The sequence below is a fragment of the Megalobrama amblycephala genome, linkage group LG12, assembly GCF_018812025.1.
Source record: "Megalobrama amblycephala isolate DHTTF-2021 linkage group LG12, ASM1881202v1, whole genome shotgun sequence".
Taxonomy (NCBI): Eukaryota; Metazoa; Chordata; class Actinopteri; order Cypriniformes; family Xenocyprididae; genus Megalobrama; species Megalobrama amblycephala.
In genome coordinates, this window is record NC_063055.1 from 36,563,610 (window position 1) to 36,583,979 (window position 20,370).

The 20,370-nt window shown below is 36.8% G+C and overlaps 1 protein-coding gene across 2 annotated transcripts; it reads right to left on the reverse strand.

Moving 5' to 3' along the window:
• Positions 1 to 916: 916 nt before the first annotated feature.
• On the reverse strand, positions 917 to 20,060 carry LOC125280596 (fibroblast growth factor receptor 1-A-like). 2 transcript variants are annotated; one of them, XM_048211241.1, is made up of 10 exons: positions 19,706 to 20,060; positions 15,600 to 15,750; positions 11,814 to 11,880; positions 11,519 to 11,685; positions 11,151 to 11,276; positions 9,067 to 9,236; positions 6,824 to 6,947; positions 5,058 to 5,248; positions 4,077 to 4,218; positions 917 to 1,062 (listed from the first exon to the last, which is right to left on the reverse strand). In XM_048211241.1, exons 6-10 carry the CDS (start codon positions 9,232 to 9,234, stop codon positions 944 to 946), a joined length of 744 nt encoding a protein of 247 aa, XP_048067198.1. In that variant the 5' UTR covers positions 9,235 to 9,236; positions 11,151 to 11,276; positions 11,519 to 11,685; positions 11,814 to 11,880; positions 15,600 to 15,750; positions 19,706 to 20,060; the 3' UTR covers positions 917 to 943. The 2 variants fall into 2 exon arrangements, with proteins under 2 accessions (XP_048067198.1, XP_048067199.1); XM_048211242.1 differs by having other exon boundaries at positions 11,151 to 11,685.
• Positions 20,061 to 20,370: the final 310 nt, after the last annotated feature.

The window sequence follows — 20,370 nt, forward strand, 5'->3', positions numbered from 1 at the left end:
ACAAAGTACTAGATGTAGTAGTTTTTGTTGTGGGTGTACTCATTTTTGCATCACCCTAATTTGAGTAAAATTGAAAAATGTGTAATTTAAGTTATATTATTAACCTTTCTTTCATGTTATAAGTTAAACAGATGTTATATTAAACTTAGTCTTGTCAACATTTTGGAAACTGTTTTTGTGTTCATTGAGATATTGTTTAAAATGTTACTTTTCAAAGGGGGTGTACTCATTTACACTGAGCACTGTACTATGACGTCAGGTGCTTGAGTTACTTCTTATCACCTTTTACAGATTGGCCTTACCCAATCTGTGGATGGTGCATTTGTGTCCTGTCCAAGCAGCCACTATCAACAACTACAGTGAGGACACTAGAATCTTTAGCGCTTCCCTTCTTTGCTGTGCAGCATTTACCAAGACACCTCTAACTTGCTCTTTGTATAAATGAGAACTTATTGGAACATCGGTCTGGAGTCCACTCGCTCGCTCACTCACTCGCTCACTCGCTCACTCGCTGATTCACTCACTTACTCACTCAACGACTCACTGGCTGCGTTCCAGTTTATTTAGAATGATTTTCAGAACTATATCTTTACCATTATCATTATTATTATCATCCTTGGTGTGAACAAGCCTTTACTGTAGTACTGACTTGTTCCATTTTCTTCTATAGCTGTTCATTGGACTGTTTATGTGCAGTCCATTTTGGATTTGAACATATAACTTTAAAATCACAAAATAGGAATAAAAAAAAAGAATCTTATGAACTTTCATCTTCCTCAAAAGAGCATTCACTACATGCCACTCTCCATCTAAAGTATTTCCATCACATCCTACTTTAATGATTTGTGAATAATAAAAAACAGCATTTTTGTATAATAAACATGTCATAGTTTAAGGAGAGAACACGAACTCAGAGCAGAGAAAATGGTGGGCTTTAATTGACTCAATATACAAACAAACAAACAAAAACTACCATTAGGGGGAAAAACACACAGTCCAGGGCAGGTGGCAGTACAGAAGACAGGTATAGGACCGCCCGGGCTGGACATGATGCCGGCACTTCTGAAAAGACAAGGACAAGACCAGAAAAAACATGAGCAGCAGGATCCTGTCACAAAACTTTTTTCTTTGTGCTATTCTTCATTTTAATTTAAAGGGGTGGTTCATTGTGATTTCACTTTTTTTAACTTTAGTTAGTGTGTAATGTTGCTGCTTGAGCATAAACAGTATCTGCAAAGTTACAGCGCTGAAAGTTCAATGCAAACAGAGATATTGTCTTTTAAAGTTATGGCAGTTTAATATACAATACGACCGGTTTGGACTACAACAAGCTTCTTCCCAGATTGGTGACATCATAAACCCTGCAATTACCATAAACAATACAGAATCACCAAATGACACTTGCTTGCATTGATAGACATCTTTAAAAGATTTGGAAGTGGCTCAGATCAGATATGAAAAAAAAAAAAAAAAATCGGATCTTGTGCAGATTTTTTGTATTTACACATGCGAACAAATTCCGATCAGATGTGAGCAAAAAAATAGATTTTTTTGTGCCAGTGTAAACGCAGCCATGGAGCCATCAATCTGATTACTCATTACAGATTATTTGAGTGCATGTACAGTGCACAGCATAAATGAGTACTCCCCCTCTGAAACTTCTGAAAGTCAGCAATTACTCAATTACTTAGAAGACATGTTAGTGTTCTTTAGAGATATAATGTTCCAGCAAGTCTGCTTAATGAATTACCAAAGAAGCATGTCAAAATTATTCAGGAAAATAAGATTTTCTTATCAAGATGATAAAATATTGTGTAGCAAAAATGAGTACACCTTCCTAAAAGTTACTAAATAAAATTAAATAAAATTTTTCTCGGGTAAGTTTAAGGCAATGTTTGATCAACAGGTAAGTATGTTGAACCAAAACATTTAAAGAGAAGTAATTTCTTGACAATTAAAAGTGTTATATAGCCCACTGAATCATTCTCAGACTTAATGCTGACAACAATGGAAGCAATTGGGAGAGAACTGTCAGGAGACTTATTTCTTAGCACAAAAGAGGACAGTGGTACAAGAGGATTACCAAATCATTGTTTTAAGGGTGAAAATATAACAAAATTTAAAAGAAAGTAACACAGAAATTCAAAAACAATGGACTTGTGACAAGGCCCCTGAAATAATCAGGCCTTCATTTTAAGCTTTAATTTAGTGATGAGGGATTTTTTTGCTAGACAAAGAGCAGGAGAAATACCAAGTGAGCGTCTCAGAACCAGCAAAAGCTATGAAAAGAGTGACTGTTTATCTCACAGAGTAAGATGCAGCCTGCAGAAATGACATGCTTGTTTGTTGTTCTCACTGGAACTACCTACTAGTGATGCACGGGTCTGCTTTTTTTCCAACCAGCAGGTCCCGCTTTTATGAAATTATTTGGCCTGCCCCAGCACGCCCCACACCACTGTGTCTATTTTTACAACCCACCCCGCCCCACACCCACGACCATTAAATAGACATATTAGGCATTGTACTGTAAATAAAAACAGCCTTTATTTCAGCCTGAAGTTCCCAAACCTGTCCTGGAGTACCCCCAGTCCTGTGCATTTTGTATGTCTCCCTGTTTCTGACACACCCATTTCAGGTCTAGCTGTCTCTACTAATGAGCACATGAGTTGAATCTGGTGTGATAAATGAGGGAAATATACAAAATGTGCAGGGCTGGGGTAAATTAATTATGTAAATTCCCGACCTCAATTTCTCCCGCACCTCGTCTTCCATCTTCACTTTTATTTCGCCATTTTTTGTTTGTTTGTTTTTTTGTCGTGGCTGGCGGCGGGATCTGCTTGGCGCGCCGCTTTCGTGATGTGTCACATGACGCCAAAGGTTTGGGGACATCACGCAAGTTACATTGCTACGGCCTTCGTATTGTAACCTTATCAAAGAACCTAATAAAATATGAAAATAGATATTCCCAAATATTTAATATAGGCTATAAGGAATTGCACGCAATATACATGGATTTTTTGCAGTTAATTAAAGTGTCAATTTCTTTACCCGCCCCAACCAGACCCGCGGGGTCCATGGGTTATGAGACGAACCGCGCATCACTACTACCTACTGTAGCCAAAGCACAATAAAGTCAATTAGCCTTTTCCAAAGCCCATATTTACAAAATATAGATTCTGGGAATCAATACTCTGGTCTCATGAGACCAAATCAATCATTTTGGATCTAACAGCATCCAAAATGTTATGGTGTTGCTAGAGGAGGAGTACAGTGAGAAGTGCCTGGTTCCCACAGTAAAGTTCAGTGGTAGTAAAGCTCTTATATAGGGATGTATGAGTGCTGAAGGTGTGAGGGAGTTGTGCTTTATCAATGCTGTCATGAATTCACACACCACTGTGTAATTTAATACACAAACTTGAAACAGAAGATGTTACCCTTTCCTCATTCCCTACATTGTTGGGCCTTTTTTCAACATGACCATGAGGATATGCATTCTCCCAAGGTGAAAAACCTTCTGTGGACATGTATTGCACTCAGTCTTCACACTCTTGTGGGGGATTCTGTAGAGACGAGTTGAGCAACGCTCCCCATTAAAGATCAGGGCATTTAAGGAGCTCATCATCCAGGAGTTAAACAGGACGGATGTGACAATTTGTCATGAACTTGTACACTCCGTGCCAAGAAGGTTCAGAGCAGTATATTCAAAATTATGGAGGGCATACTAAGCACTAGAATATTATACATTTGTTGAATTAAATCAAGGGTGCACTCATTTCTGCAATTCCTAATTTAAACAAAACTGGCTAATTTACTTATTGGCTAATTTACTAATTTACTCATGGCTATTAATGACATATTTCTCAGTTTTTATTATGTATATGTTTAATACAATTTAGTTTTGCCATCTTTCCATGAATTGTATTAGTGATCATAAAGAAAATACATCTTTTGTATTTGTTAAGAGGGGGTGTACTCATTTATGCTGTGCACTGTAAATGTAGCTTGTGTAAACTGCAGCTGTTAAAAAGGGATATGAAACCATCAACCAAAAAGAGCACCGCAAGAACCAAAGATACCTTTATAGACAGTCAACCATGCAGACTGATAGGAGTGGCCGACAGTCACAGCCAAGCAGGTGTACTCTCCAGCATCCTCTAAAGACACATTTCTGATCTGTAGTACCTCCATCTCCTTATGTGTAGTGTTGACGCTTGCCGTCTAGAGAAAAGAAGCCAGAGTGATCCCAGAAAACCAACCAAAGGTGAGAGTTCCCTTGGTTAACTGTATGCATGTATGTGTGTGAATGTTAGATTAGTTAAGTGTTTAGTCTAGTTAATAAAGTCTTGTTCATGCCACACGTAAAGTTGTCCGTGTTTTGCGCTCATATACTGGAGTCCCTATTCATGCAGATCCTGACTACAGGCTCTTAGTAGTACTGTACAATAAGATTGTTATTTCCCATAACCTGGAAATGAACATTTCTTAGAATTAATAAACAATTAACACTGTGCGTTCATTGGACAACAGGTTAATTGATTGTAATATTAATTTTATTACATTAAGTTAATTGTATTAACTTATCCAAAAATATTTATTATTAATTATAACTAGTTATGATTAATCATTCATATTTATTTTGAGCTAATTTGCTACAAGTGGTAATTTTAACATGCTATAAAAAAAAAAAATTCTCTGTGGGGTATTTTAAGCTAAAACTTCACATACACACTCTGGGGACACCAGAGACTTATTTTAAATCTTGTAAAAAAGGGCATAATAGGTCCCCTCTAAAGGGTTAAACCTGTTTTTCTCAAAATTTCATTCCTGAAAATCATAGCGATAAGCTAAATTCAGATAACCATAACTTTTGTTACAGACAAGCTATGCAAGAAACAGATTTGGAAAGGGCTTGAAACCAGCTTTCATATGGTATCAAAATATGTAATATGTAAAATTTCACCATGTGATGGGTTTTTGTAGATCACATCACATATAGAATTTTCATTTTAATTGACAGGCACACTTGGGTAAATCTCAGACTAGTAAAGAGGTTTTACCTTCAAGATCCGAACGTACGGCAGTCCGTCAGGGCCGAATCTGCTGCCGTTCACCTCGAAGTGTTTCAGCCACTGGATGTGTGGCTGAGGATTTCTGGAGACTTTACACTCAAACTCCACGTCACTACCCACCACTACTGTACGGTTAGCAGGCAACCCGGCCTGAAGGATCGGCTTGTGCCAGTAACACTCTGTATCACACACACATTTTGCATTATACACAGTGTTGTTAAAATTAGCACAAATAACAAATATTTTTTATAAATTTTTTCCCTCTTAAAGAAATCAAAGTTCTGCACTGTGGAAAATGGGATAGATGTCCATTAAACACTAATCTCAGAGCCTGCAGGGAGCAGCCTATTTAATATGCAGACTAGAAACGTATTATAATTGCCGTAATTTGGTGAAAATGAGTGGGAATGTTTTTTGAAGCCCCAGCCCATCTCTCAGGCCTTCTGACCAAAAGAGGGTAAATAAAGACAATCTGCCACTGTTTCTCACTGTGAGCAGTGGAGTAAGTTGAGCTCTGCACATAAAACAGTCCAGAAAGTATGACTGAGAAACTCGAGAGTACTTTGTATTTGTGTGTGAGTGTAGGACAGGAGTGAATTGTTGCTGGAGTGATCATAATTACACAACGAAAGCACATGAACACAACAAAAAAACCTTTTGATTAACACTCGGAAACACGTTAATGAATGATGGTGGAAGCAAAAGGGTATTGATCATCATTTTAATTGTGGATGTTGACTACAGTTTACCTCAGGGGTCAGCAACCTTATGGCACGTGGAGGGTAATCACAGAATGGTTTTTCAGATCTGTGCATTAATGCAGGTTAAAATCTCACACTTTAATAGTATTTATAGCTCCTAACTTAATAAAAGTGTGAATATGAGGAATGATTACCTCAAAAAGTACGTCTGTACGCAAGTCTGAAGGACTTACGTATACCTCTTTAGCTATTGTTATGTGTCAGGGATTATTCCTCTGTGTGCAAATGTTGGCATGCATGCCATATGTTGCAGATCCCTGATTTAGCCTTTATGCATTTTGGGTATTGCTGATGATGAATAGATAAAGGATAGCATTAAATAGTTTTCAATTTTCTGTTGTGCGACAAAACTAAACTAAATATTTCTTAACTCTGTGGCTGCATGGGAATGTTGCAGCATAGGTTCATTGGAAATACATGCTTTCAATTACATTTCAGCAAAACTCCAAAATCAAAAATCAAAAAAGAAAAAAAAAAAAAAGAAAAAGAAAATCTCTCACACTCAAAAATTGCATTTAAAAGGTAAAATGACTTTGCCCAATGCATTGATTTTTTTTTTTTTTGACCAAAAAAAAAAAAAAAAAAAAAAAAAAAAAAAAAAAAAACAACAACTCACAATCGCATGGTGCAAATGATGTCACAGTAGTCTCTGTCTGCATCGGTTCACTGATTGGCTGATGTCGACTTGATTGATGCCTTCATTATGTACCAAAATAATCAGCACAACATATAGAGGCATCATTGCCAATAAAGGCATCAGTTAAGTCCATTAAGTCAGCCAATCAGTGTTTGAATTACTTTCTCATCTTGAGCCACCAACCATGTCTGTAACTCTAACACATCTAAATCCACTGTGTCTTGGAAATACTTTATATTTGCAATGGATCATTTAACATGCACCATCAACAAAGTACATGTGCCTGTCCTTGAAGATGACATTTACATATAATTTTTAATCTGCAGAGAAAAGAGAAGAAAAGAAAATTTACTGACCGATTATGTCCAACTGGTAGGTGTGATTGATACTGCCGTATTTGTTTTCCACTAGGCAGGTGTAGTTTCCTTTGTCTGATGGCACCACCGACTCCATTATGATGGTCCACCTGTGTTTTCGAACCTGTGCAGTAACCAGAGCTGGGTAGAAATGATTACATGTAATCTGGATTACATAATTAGATTCCAGTACTTGTAATTAGATTATATTACATTTTAAAATACTCGTAATCAGACTACAGTTACTTTTTTATTGATTACATGATTACATATTATTCCAACAATGGCAGTAAATTATTCATAATTGATTGATTCTCCCCACTACTTCCTTTTTTTACACACACAGACTAGCCACTAGTCAAGTATATCACTGAAAATTTACCAAAATCATTTCACTTTTAACAAGTGTTTTATCAACATTGCAACACTGCAAATTTAATCAGCTCCTGATGAACACATTAATCATTATTTGAATTATCACTCAGTCAATCATTTAACCATGTATTAATGTCTTTGTAAGGCTTTTGTCTGTCAAACACATTAAAATGTACAAATTCACGTAATTTCATATTAACATGCAATGCAAGGATTCCCCATCTTTTTTGTCAGCTGAACCTTCTTAGATTTTCAGTTAATAAGTTAGGCCAATAATAAAATTTAAATAATAATAATAATAATAATAGAGCATCGCGTTAGTTCAGGCAGGCCATGTCAGTCAAGCTTGCACCAGCTGACAGTCAGCTGTTTCACGACGTGTACCAGTCCAGTTGTGACACCTATCACAAAAAATAATAAAAATAATAATAAAATTAAGTTCACGGTTCTCTGGTGTAAGTTAATGGTCACATGATATGCAGGTAAACAAATAAAATATGCATTTTTATCTTTTTTTAGTAAGTGTTTTATTTTGATTGCTTTTTACTTTAAAATAATTTATTTTAAATGTTAAATTTTTTAATGCTTTAATTCCATAATAGGTTTTCATTAAACTCACGAACCCCAGTATGGGAAACTCTGACTTAATATAATAGTAGTAGTAATATTTAATACACTTCATGTTGTTCATAAAGAATGGAATATATTTTCTTTTTCTTTGTATTTTTATATCAGTATGGTACAAGATTATCCTATTCAAATCAATGTGATAAATGAGTTTAGTCAAAAGTAATCTAAAAGTAATCAAAAAGTAGTCAGATTACATGACCTAAACTATGTAATGTAATGGATTATGTTAACTACAATTTTTGTCATGTAATTTGGGATGAGTAATTGATTACAATTTGTAAGTAATCTACCCAGCTCTGGCAGTAACATAGATATACACACATATCTGATAAGAACTTCTAATGACATCAGAAAGAAAGAAAGAAAGAAAGAAAGAAAGAAAGAAAGAAAGAAAGAAAGAAAGAAAGAAAGAAAGAAAGAAAGAAAGAAAGAAAGAAAGAAAGAAAGAAAGAAAGAAAGAAAGAAAGAAAGAAAGAAAGAAAGAAAGAAAGAAAGAAAGAAAGAAAGAAAGAAAGAAAGAAAGAAAGAAAGAAAGAAAATTACCTCATAATATACAAATGATTTAGATAGAAGATATGAATCTGATTCAGAACTCTTCAGTTATAGATTTTAAGACAAAATCTACTACAGAAAACTGCTAGTAAATGCATTAGAAGGCTGATCATCTTTTATGTTCAGCAGCAAATCCATGTTTTATGGTGGAGAGTTGAAAAAAGGCCACTCCATCCACTAATATAGAGCGTTTCTCAAGCCAAGAGCTCTATAAACTGCCAGCAAACATCAAACTTCAGTCTATTAAAAGACATGTCTGCTAAACAACATGGATCTCTACAGTACAGCTGAATTAGGATGTAGGTGACTCCCCGTTTTGCCTCTCATTGGACAAACCTATAGCTTGCCCACAAATCACTGTTGTGTCATCATTTGCCAAACAAGATGAGTGTTCATGGTGCTTTTTTAACAGAACAAAATCTTAATATTGCTTCTCTTTGACTTCTTCAAGAATCGCTTTAAAGATTAATAAAAAAAAAAAAAAAAAAAAAAAAAAAAAAACAGGTTGGAATTGCATTAGGGCTAGTTACTAATGACACCGTTTTAATTTCTTTGGAGATTTCTTTAAGCAATATGTTGTAATGTTTTTGAAAAACAAGGAAAGCAATGAACTAATTGAAAATAGCAGGTGTCTGTAAATGAAGCATGCTTTAGTTGACTGTGGTCTCTTCTTCAGTTGCCCTCACCTTGAATCCTCCTCTTCGCTGGTCTCTCTTAAACTTTTTGCCGTTCTTGAGCCACTTGAGTGTTGGTGTAGGGTTACCGTTGGCCTGGCAACGGAACTTGACAGTTTTGCTGATGAAAACCATGTGGAACTTCTTCATCTTATCAGGTTGAGCCCAGACAGGCGCCATTGCTGAGGAACAGATAGAAGGTACAAAAAAAAAAAATATGATGGAGAAAATTAAATTAAACTACAATGTGACCAATACCAGAAGAATGACTATCTTAAAAAACCAAAGCAACAATAGGAGTACGTTCCAAGAGAGTGACTGTACTAAGGTGACCACAGATCAGTGTGCAAGATTTGGGTTGGTTGATGATTTCGTCTTGATAGTGCCCTTGGGACTCAAAGACTAATCCATCAAAAGATGGAGGCTGCATCCGAAACCAGCCACTCATTGAGTAGGTACTACTTAACGAGCGCTAAAAGAGTAGGTAATATATAGCCAGATCTCGTTGAGTATGAATGCGATCCGGACATCATCCACCCTGTTGACATTATCATGTGACCTACAACATTATCACAAGCGCAACAACTTAAAGGGATAGTTCACCCAAAAATGAAAATTTGATGTTTATCTGCTTACCCCCAGGGCATCCAAGATGTAGGTGATATCATTTTTTTTTTTACCTCTAAAACACCACTATGTCCAACTTGTTGTTGCAATGACCTTTTGTGTCTTGCCCTCCTTGTGCAAGGTGTCAATGGTCGTCTTTTGGACAACTGTCAAGTCAGCAGTCTTCCCCATGATTGTGTAGCCTACAGAACTAGACTGAGAGACCATTTAAAGGCCTTTGCAGGTGTTTTGAGTTAATTAGCTGATTAGAGTGTGGCGCCAGGTGTCTTCATTATTGAACCTTTTCACAATATTCTAATTTTCTGAGATACTGAATTTGGGATTTCCTTAGTTGTCAGTTATAATCATCAAAATTAAAATAAATAAACATTTGAAATATATCAGTCTGTGTGTAATGAATGAATATAATATACAAGTTTCACTTTTTGAATGGAATTAGTGAAATAAATCAACTTTTTGATGATATTCTAATTATATGACCAGCACCTGTATGTAATTATAAGTTCTGCAATAAAAAAAATAAAATAAAAAAAGGATACGAGTGACAGGTGCACCAACATCTCATAACACCAGTAACTCAAAAACCCTACCTAGTGCGTTTTTTTACTCAGCGTTTGCAATGTCTGCACAAAGGAGACGTCGGGCAGCTGCTCGAAGATCTCGTCATTGGAGAAGACTGTTGATTTTGTACTCAAAAAATTGAATGAATTGCATTGAGCCCACCCCAACACTTACACACAATAATAATGATAAATGCTGACCAATACTTAATTATATTACTTTTTTTTTTTTTTACTGAAATTGATGTGTTTTAGTAAAACAAGCAAAATGTAATTTTTGCCTTATGACATAGCTGTGCATGAACACACACTAGACAAATGCAATCAATGTGAATACATCTCAATTTACAGTCAAACAATGAATTAACACATGAATTAAAATAATTATATTTTAATATAATATTTGAATAAGTAAAAGAATGAAAAGTAACCATCACAATAGATAAATGCATATACAAGTTAATAACACATGAAACAAAGCTTTATTCAAAGTTAATGTTCTAACAATCATGTATTTACAGGTGGTGAACACCATATCCTACTGCCATCTTAACACAGCTGTGCCAATTCTGCGGCTTTATTTTGATGAAGCAGCTGACCACCGTGAACACCTTTGCCTGTCTTTGCCATCCATCATGTCCCTCATCTTCATAATGGTTTGACATTGTTGATCTAGAGGATAAGGAAGACCATGTCGTCGGCCCCCTGAACCCCACAACCTTGAAGCAAGAGTGGGAGGAGATGTGCGGGACAATCTGGCTGCTGCTGTGCCTGCTCCAAACATTCATGTGCTCTCCATGAGCAAAACAATTAAACAGGCTAAAATTTTGCAATTCATGTCAGCATTCCGTTTCTTGCCATATTTCATTTAATATTTTTACATGCTAATTTTTGTTGTAGCTTTATTACTTTTTGTTCTGTGGCTAAACCACTGAACTGGTAAGCAGAAGGTTGCTGGTTCGTCCTCCGCAGCTTCTCCACCAGTGTGTCCTTGAGCAAGACACTTTACTCCAGGTTACTCCATGGGGATCATCCCTGTAATAAGAGCACTGTAAGTCTCTTTGGATAAAAGCATCTGCCAATTGCATAAATGTAAATGTGATTTTGTAAATCCTTTTTTGTTAGTGTCTCGGGCACAAATGCTCAATAAAGCCGTTTATTTCTTAAAGTTTTCTTTTTAAAGGCACTACTATAATATAAATGCATACATACATTTCATGCAGTTTCTATTTGGGAGAATAAAGTGTTAGTTCACCCAAACATATAAATTTACTCACCTTCACGCTGTTCAATCCCTGTGGGTTTTTTTGTTTGTTTGTTTGTTTTTTTCTGAACACAAAGGGTGATTTTGGTCAAGTTTGTCCTGCTGGTTTCTTTTTACCTTTTTTTCCCCACAAATGCCACCATCACCTTGCCTTGCAGGTCCTGCTCCACCACAAAAGCTCTGCAGCAAATGCACAGAAATCAAGAATAAGAGAAGTGCTGTAATAACTCTGTTTGAAAATTCAATAATTAAAATAAACTACTAAAGATTTTATTTAATTTTTGTATTCATTTCTGTAGTATACTCACTCAAAGCCTTTGATGGCATCATTCCTTCATCAGCCTCTCTCCACCAGATAAACACGTTCATCTGTCCCTGTAACATCCAGACATGAAGATTCAAGTTACCTCTGAGATTTATGTGCTCAAATCTACATTTAAATTGTTGATCCAGCACAAATGCCTTTAATTTATCAACAGTACCAATGGACAAATAAAATAGATAACTTATGTCTAGTTACTTGTACATTTGTTTATTTACATTACTTTCATAATGTAAATGTAAGCTGTACATGTAATGTAGGCAGTGTTGACAACCGTGAATTCTACATAATAGCACACATAAATCACTCTGTCTATTTCATGTTGTGATGTGCTCATCATCTGCAATACATATTGAATATTTTCCTGTCAGATGTTAAATAAATATTTAGTAAGCGTCTTTATGATGTATTTGGTTTAGACTTTATGTTAATCCACTTTGGTGACATATGTGTACTTACTGGAGCTCCCCTGTTAGCTGTACGTATTAAAACGTGTTTTTACAGCAAAATCACAACTATAGTATGCTGCCTAGCATCTTTACACCTTCAACGATTTAAAGGAGGGGTATCAAACACAGTTGCTGCCACGGAAAAACAAACTGAATCCACTGTTCCTTTAACACTGGGTTCTTTGGGAAGCCTAAAAAGGTAATCTTTTCCTCACAACCAAAAACACACTCTTTCGGTGACAGGAGCTGCGTCTCATTGCGGAGGCTGCGTCCTCCGGAGGTCACATTTGAAGGCTGCATACGTCATCAAGGATATCATATTTAAGAAAAGTAACCGTAATAAAATTGACTGATATTCACTGTGAGGTGTAAAATACTGTAATTTCTTTCTTACGTTGCAATCTAACAGTTATTTTTCTTAAATGAGACTGCCTAATGATGTATGCAGCCTTCAAAGGGTGCAGCCCCTGAATTGGGACACAGCCATTGTTGAAAAATCTCTCAGCTTCCGTATCCCGAACGAAGCGCATTGATGGGCGGCTCTTGCTCTTGCTCTGGGTGTGCACGCTTATCAGGGAGAAGTGCCTATACAAGGAATTCCCCTCTTTTATTACATGATAAAGGCCATACTCGAAAAAATTCGGCAAACCATGTCCACAACCGAAAGTTGTATATTTGCCACAGAAATACTCTGTCATACGTCCAACTCGTGTTTTGAAACTTTGGCCATGTTTAGCATGAGAATCCAACTCTTTAACAGTGTAAGCAAGACAGAATGCATGAAATAGCATTAGACCCCCCTTTAACAGTTTACAGTAAGCAATTTTAACACAAGGAACCGTGTTTTTGGTTTTCAATACTCACTTACTTCAATACTCACTTCAATACTGAGGTTTCAGACATACTACTCCTTTCACGTACTGTTTTCTCCTACTATATAGTAGGCAAGTAGGCATATACGGACGCACTTAAAGTAGACACACGTCTGAATCTAATGAGAATTAGTACGTCACCCAGGTAATTCTCGCCTAATCTTTTATGAATACTAAGGATTCGGACATACTTATTTGCTCGCCTACTGCTTTTCGCCTACTATATAGTAGAGAAGTAGGCGGTTTTGGACGCAGCCATGAAGACTTTCAGTCTAATGAACTAAAGCTCGGCACATTCCACAAGACGGCTGCGGTTTATAAAACAAATATTTGCACTATTTGCTGTTAAAATTCCTGCTTTGAAGGACAATCCTAAAGCCTGTTTCACACTGGATGCGCAAGCGCTGAATGTCATATAGTTATTGTGAAACACGAAACACCTCACATACATGATTTTATGGTGAAATTTGTTTTTTTTGTTTTTTCATGTAAATAAGGTCAATTTTGATCAAGAACAATGCACTGTGGCTTTAATTTAGCATAAGCAGCACAGCAAAAATAGACTCGGTGCCGAAACTCTGCTCTGCTCTTGCAATGTGCTGCAGCGCCACATCTGTGTGCAGTGTGAATGCTCAGTCTACTCAGTCTTAACATGGGCGCTGAAAAAAATATGGTGGGAGGGTGGGTGGGGCTGTCTTCCATACCCCCAAATTCCACTAGCTCTCCCTCGGCGACAGTTGGTCAGACCCGCGCTCCTGATGTTCTGCTCAGTCACACCCGTTGGCGCTGGCTCGAATGTCACACCGAAGTCCCGATCGCGGCCTGCGGTGGGCTCATGCTGCCGATCATCACGGTTGGAGTGGTTTTGGCTGGGCACTGGATACTCAGTGGGGCTGGTGTCATCATCGATGGGGCCGACAGTGAGTGGCGATTTGCAAGATTTACCAGCACCCACTCGACGAAGTCAATGAAGCTCACTCGAGGTTCTTCCCTGAACAGCTGTGCAATGGTAGCATTGTTCAGGCTGACAAGCAGAACAGTACAGAGGAAGTCATCCGGGAATGATGTTTCATTGGCGATTCTGAGAAATTCCTCAATATGTTCCTTGAGTGAACTGTCCTTCTGTTCAACGCACAACAGCAGTATCACTGGTAGATTCATGGCAGTCGGGAAAAGAAAAATAAACACGAACTTCAACAAGCAAAATAAAGGTTTCAAAAACATGTTGCACATCTTTTCTAGGTCTTGCCTTCTGTCATGGTTTGTAGAAGATATAGTTTAATATAACTCTTAGGTAACAGAACACAGGAAAAACGCACTTAAATGCCGAGAAAAAAAACATTAAACACTTTAAAACCTGCGTATATTTACCTCTGACACATAGTGTAAATGTGGTTTGATGTTGCATGATCACCAAACAGTAAAGTACAGTTTGATTGAGTTGCTCCTGCTCATTTGCTCCTTTATCTGTTGCTGGTTTGAGTTGCACACGCACATTTGTTCAAATGAGACTCGCTTATAGTAAAGAGTTTCACGTAATGAAATTGTGTGCCTTGAATTCATTCAGTTGTGTTCGACAATCACTAAACAATCACTAAACTTTTGTCATGAAAACACTCTGCTTGTACGATACATTTATTTAAAAAAAAAAAAAAACTACATTTTATATTTTAGAAAACTGAAAACACATATAAAAACACAAATATTTATGCTTATCCAGACCTGGAAATTACTCAAATCAAAGTCCATACTTTTCCAAACTGCATAGGAACCCTGCTAGAAAATACTTTTGAAATTTCTTGAAAAGGTTTTCATGTGTGTGATTGATTTGGGAGTTGGCTGATGGTTTCACTCTGTGCCATCAAAAGACATCAAAATTTCAATGAACAAAAGTCTGGCAGATTCCACAAGACAGCTGTGGTTTATTAGGTGAAAATGTCCTGATTCTGAGTCAGTTCAGTCTGACTAAGAGAGGAGGGGTGACTCACAAAGTAGTTTCTGGCTACTTGCCGTTAGTGAACAGTGTGGGCTTGACCAGGGCTATCACTAAGAACAGGATGTAAAAATGTAGTTATAATTAGGGATGTTAAAATTCAAGCTTGAAATTCAAATTTCTTCAAAAGTCTAAATATTAGAAAAGCACCTTCAAGGAGAGGCTGTGTCCACATTTGTAGATTTCTGTTCTAGAACATGTTTTGAAGTTTATTTTGCTCTTTAGTATCCATTTTCTCATTTCCTGTTTAGTTCCTGTTTTCTTGGTTTCCAAGCTCTCTGAGTGTGTTCTTAATGGTTGCCATAGTTACTCATGTTCACCTGTTTCTTGTTTAGTTACTTGTTGACTCTGTATATGTAGCCCAGTGTAAGAGTCATCCTCTGTTAGTTATCTTTGTCTTATTGTCTTTGTTAGACAGGTGAAAACAATCACATCTGTTTTTGTTGAAAGAAACTTACCCTCATCTTGGGTGGCTGATATGACCTGGGACTGAATAGCCTGAGTTAGGAGTAATGAGATCAGCAGCAATATGGTCATCATCATCATCATCATCATCAAGGATTTTCTCTGCATCCAGCTCAGCTCTTCATAAAGACAGCTTCAACATGCCTGCATGTTCAAAAAACACATTACTTTTCACATATTTGTCATTGTTGCAGCTCCTCTCTTCCCAGACTGTCTGTAATGCTCTGTTTAGTTCCTGTCTCTATGAAGCCCCTCCTTCCGAAGAGTGCATTGTGCTCTGATTGGTTGGCTGGACCAGTGTGTTGCGATTGGTCAACCGGAAACGTTTGGGAAAGGTCAAACCCCTTACCATAACTGCGAGTTTCAACACAGTGAGTGCTTCTCATTTCTTATTTGTGCTTCCTTGTTTCTAGGGCTGCAACTAAAGATTATTTTGATAAAAGATTAATTTGTTTCTTTTTTTTATTATTCGATTAATCAGATAAAAAAATCTAAAAATTATTACACATTAAATATTCATTTTAATCCATTATTTTAAACAATGTTATTCCACATCCTGCCCGATGCTGTCCTCCAAACAATTTGTAATATAAAGACTATGAAAACAAATATAGTCAAAGCATCTTTGTAGTTTATGCTGTACATTATAAGCAAATAATGTACAGGGTTAAAATACAAACATTACATTCTTGGTACATTCTAAACCAAAAAAAAACACCACCAACTGCTTATTATTTTTAAAGCAGAAATTAAAACAACTAAATTAAAAAAATATAATAAACAAAAATAAAAGCACAAAATGTTAACTTGTACAAGGTATGAGGAACACATTCACTCGTCTGAACATAGTAATGATATTACATTAATGGGCTATTCCAATAATAGTGCCTTTACTGTTACTACTCTGATAAATATGATTACTTTTGTTAAATGTAGAATTTTAAACTTACACTTAATTTATAACAAAAAATATTCAAAATGTGTATTTTAGTCAGAATTACTGACTGAAGGTCAATTTAGCGATTAGTTGTTGCAGTCCTACTCGTTTCCTTTCCTCGCATCTCATCTCCACGCCCTTAGGATGCGATGGAAGGATACACCTGAGTATCCTCGCTCATGACTTCTCAGGAAGCTTCCTCACTCTTCGTTCCTCGCCTCCTCACGGTGCAATTAGAGAATTGAGATGTTCTTCAAGATGGCCAAGTACGATCGGTTTCCAGGTCACGGGCTGGAGGACGTAGGAGCGAGGAAAGTGGAGCTGTCCCTGACTAAAGATTTTTCTAGTTGACTATTTGTCGTTCATTTAAGCGATTAGTCGACTAATTGCATGTTTATATTAATTTAATTACTTAAATATATACTGAGGAGAATATTAAACCATAATGAGTGTAATATATATATATGATTATGTATGTGTCGGGAAAAAATAGCAAGGGTGACATTTTATTTATTTATTAGTGTTGATGATGCTGACTCAACATCTCCATAGTATAGTGAATGCCTATAGAGAGAAATAAGCAGAGAGTATTTCTTTTTGATTTGAATTGGTTTGTTTAACAGTAGACATTTCAAGCTTTATATAGATATATTTCTCATGTCTGTGAGGCAAGTAGCCTATACGCTGAGTTTCGGTCAATTTTTTTGTGACAGGAACCAGTTTAGGAAGACCGAGATGGCAGAGAAATCGAGAAAGCGAAAAAGCGCATCCTGTTTAATTCTTTATTTTACAAAGACACAATGCAAGTGATCGCGCCTCCATGTCTTGCATTACACGCTCTACTTCAGCTTCCACACTCCGCACAGACATTTGGATCTGCACCTATAGCGCACATATATCGATGTTAACGTTAGAGCAGGCAGCCATGTACAGTTGCTAATACAAGTTTTAAAATGATAAGCCATATTTGAGGTTGATGGATGAAAGGCGAACGTTTGGATTTCCTGCCTGACACATCACCACAAGGACCCGCCGTTAACGATCTGTCCCCATGCGTGACTTTGTCATAAGTTTTTTTTTCTGCAACTAAAAAAAAAAACAAAAAAAACAAATTGGACAACTAAAGTTAATGATACACAGGGCAATTTTTTGAGCAATGTTGCTGAGCAATGTTGCCGTCAACGGGCAACCTGATGAGACACAGGGCAACTAATTAGGGCAACGGACAATTTGCAGCAACCAATCAGCGAGGAGCAAATCTATTGCCAGCCAACCCACTTTATTTCAACTTTTCAAATATTTTCTTCATTTTTATTAAATATAAATGCCTTTTCGATTTGATTTGTGATGGGATAAGGTGGGATTAGCAAAAGGCGGATTTGAACCTGGGTCAATTGTGTCAAAAGCTACTTTCACGTGCCATACTCCCTATGTCCTACGCCACTGCAGGCGTTAAACAAAACACGTCACATCTGATGGCAAAATTACAGCCTACGTACATCAAATTGGACGTGTTTTGGTATTTTAAATATTAAATGAGGTAAATTCCCTGTTTTAGGTGGACATGACAGCTTACCAGCATAAAAAGATACAAGTTAATGCTCTTTTTCTTCGCTCCACTGCTGCTGAGAGGCCGCCATCTTGTTTGATTTTTTTCTAAAATCTCCAAGCCATTCACACTGCTAGCATTCTGATTGGAGGTTCTCAAAAAATTGCCCATGACCTATCTAAAGTATCTAGATACAAATTTGTTGCTCTCAATGGGAAAGTGAAGTGCCCAAGCAACATTGCTCGGCAACAATGTTAAAAAAGTTGCCCCGTGTATCATCACCTTAAGCCTCTTGTAGTTGACTAAGCATCAATTTGAGGAATATTGTGACGTATTTGTTCCTGGAAGAAATCTCAAGACTACAGTGGAGGTGTTTCAGGGAGTTCAGAAACAGTGACACTGATAAAGAATAACTCCTGCTGGAGTGACTTTGTGCAGACATTTTTCATGCTCAAACAGTAACATTACACACTAAAGTAAGCTGAACATGGGAAAAAAGCACAATAGGACCCCTTTACTGTATGGTTATTGGAAGGAATTATAATCACAATATTGGAGGTTTAGTTTAGTTTTTGTAAATGTTTGAAACTAAAGAAAAAAAGAAAAGAAAAAAGAATTTATTTTGTATAAACAAATTATTTAAGAAAAGCCAAGTGGCCAGCTCCTCTCTGCACGTCCAGTGGGGTGGAGAGATTGTGTTGAGTTGTGGGTAGGGTTAGGGTAGGATTAGGGTGTGGTTGTACATTCGCTCCCCCTTCGCTCCCCCTCACTCGTTCCACTCATTCGCTCTGCAGGCCCACCAAGAGTCGCTAGACTGCCAATTCAGGAGGAGACTGATGAACTCTTTCCCGTTGCTGTTTCTGGGAAAACTGACTCATGCTAAAACAAACTGAAATGCGCCACTTGAGTCCGAGTGTGTTAAGGCACCATCTAAAGAACTTCACCGTACAAGTAGCTATAAAAACAAAGAAGACTGCTGAATAGCTACAAATTATTTAAACAGGAGGAAGTTTGTCAGCTGATCAATCTGATGGATTTGTGATCATTTGTAGAGCATCAATAAATAAAGCAACAGTAGAAAAAGATGCTGTAAACAGTGAAGTATCGGTTATCTGTCTAATTTATTCATGTCACATTGCCTTAAAAGTGCTCAAGTTGTTTAAAATGCACAAAATAGGTCACAGATGCTTTGTGTTTAAAAAAAATTACATGCAGTTTTTATGACCTCTTTTAATATCTACTTTCTATGTAGCCTACTTAAAAAAAAAACACTATTTAGGTGACCGATTAATGCTGAAAGCTGCATTGAAATATAAAACACTTAATCAGTCACATTTAAGACGATTCTCTTCATATAGAACCTTATTTTTCTATAAAACAGAGTTTCCTAGCAGACAAATTAAACAAATGAAAATGATCTAAGGCACAGTGGAAGGCAGTGTGGACATGAAGAGAAACGATAACATGTACGCTACAAACTCCATCTCTTCACACAAGGCAAGTGTTGTTTATAAAAATGTTAGGACATTAGGCAACAAAAACACTACTAATATTATTCAAATTCAAAAAAAGAAAAAAAAAGAAAAGAAAAGCATGCGTATTTTGTTACATACCAACATATCAATCCGATCAGGTTCAGATGTTCATAAAACTGTCTCCCAAATAGTCACTGGACGAAACTCAACATTTCTTTAACCTCTTTGGTTTTCATTAATCATTTGAAATCAGTGAAAATATGACGACCGGATGTGTGCTCCTGAAGAAGGCGTTAAGATTTATTCGTAACACTTATGACTAACTCTATGGCTGCATCCGAAAACCTAAGCAGCTGACTTGCTGCCTCGCTGCCTTATTAGGCAATGACTTGTAAGGCAGCGTTTGTGCATGAAGCCACCTCATGAAACTGATTTCAGATAGCAGGGTTGCCAACTTTGGGACTTTGGCTGGAGTGAGACTCTGTAAAAATTTCAGTTTGCGCGTGTGCGTGTAAAAAATGTTTGGTAACCCTAATTTTAAAAACCAATGTCAGTCCATGTTTACTTAGTATACACCCTGATTTATGCACAAAAAACCTGAATATAATGGAAACGCTTTTTCAAACACCACCACTTCTTCATTGTCTTTCTCCACTCTTTCCTCTATCTAAAAGGTAGGCTAAAAACCTGCAGCCTTATAATGACATGGTAGCCTAATCATCTCCATTAAAATTACATGCCTAGATTTTCCTGTGCTAACATTGGTAAGACAGGTTCATATTTTGAGTTATGGTGAGGTATCA

Coding starts and splice junctions, on each gene's coding strand:
- LOC125280596 (XM_048211241.1), bottom strand. CDS start 9,234: ATGGCGCCTGTCTGGGCTCAACCTGATAAGATGAAGAAGTTCCACATG. Junction 6,948..9,066: donor AGCGAAGAGGAGGATTCAAG/GTGAGGGCAACT, acceptor GTTACTGCACAG/GTTCGAAAACACAGGTGGAC. Junction 5,249..6,823: donor CTACCAGTTGGACATAATCG/GTCAGTAAATTT, acceptor TGTGTGATACAG/AGTGTTACTGGCACAAGCCG.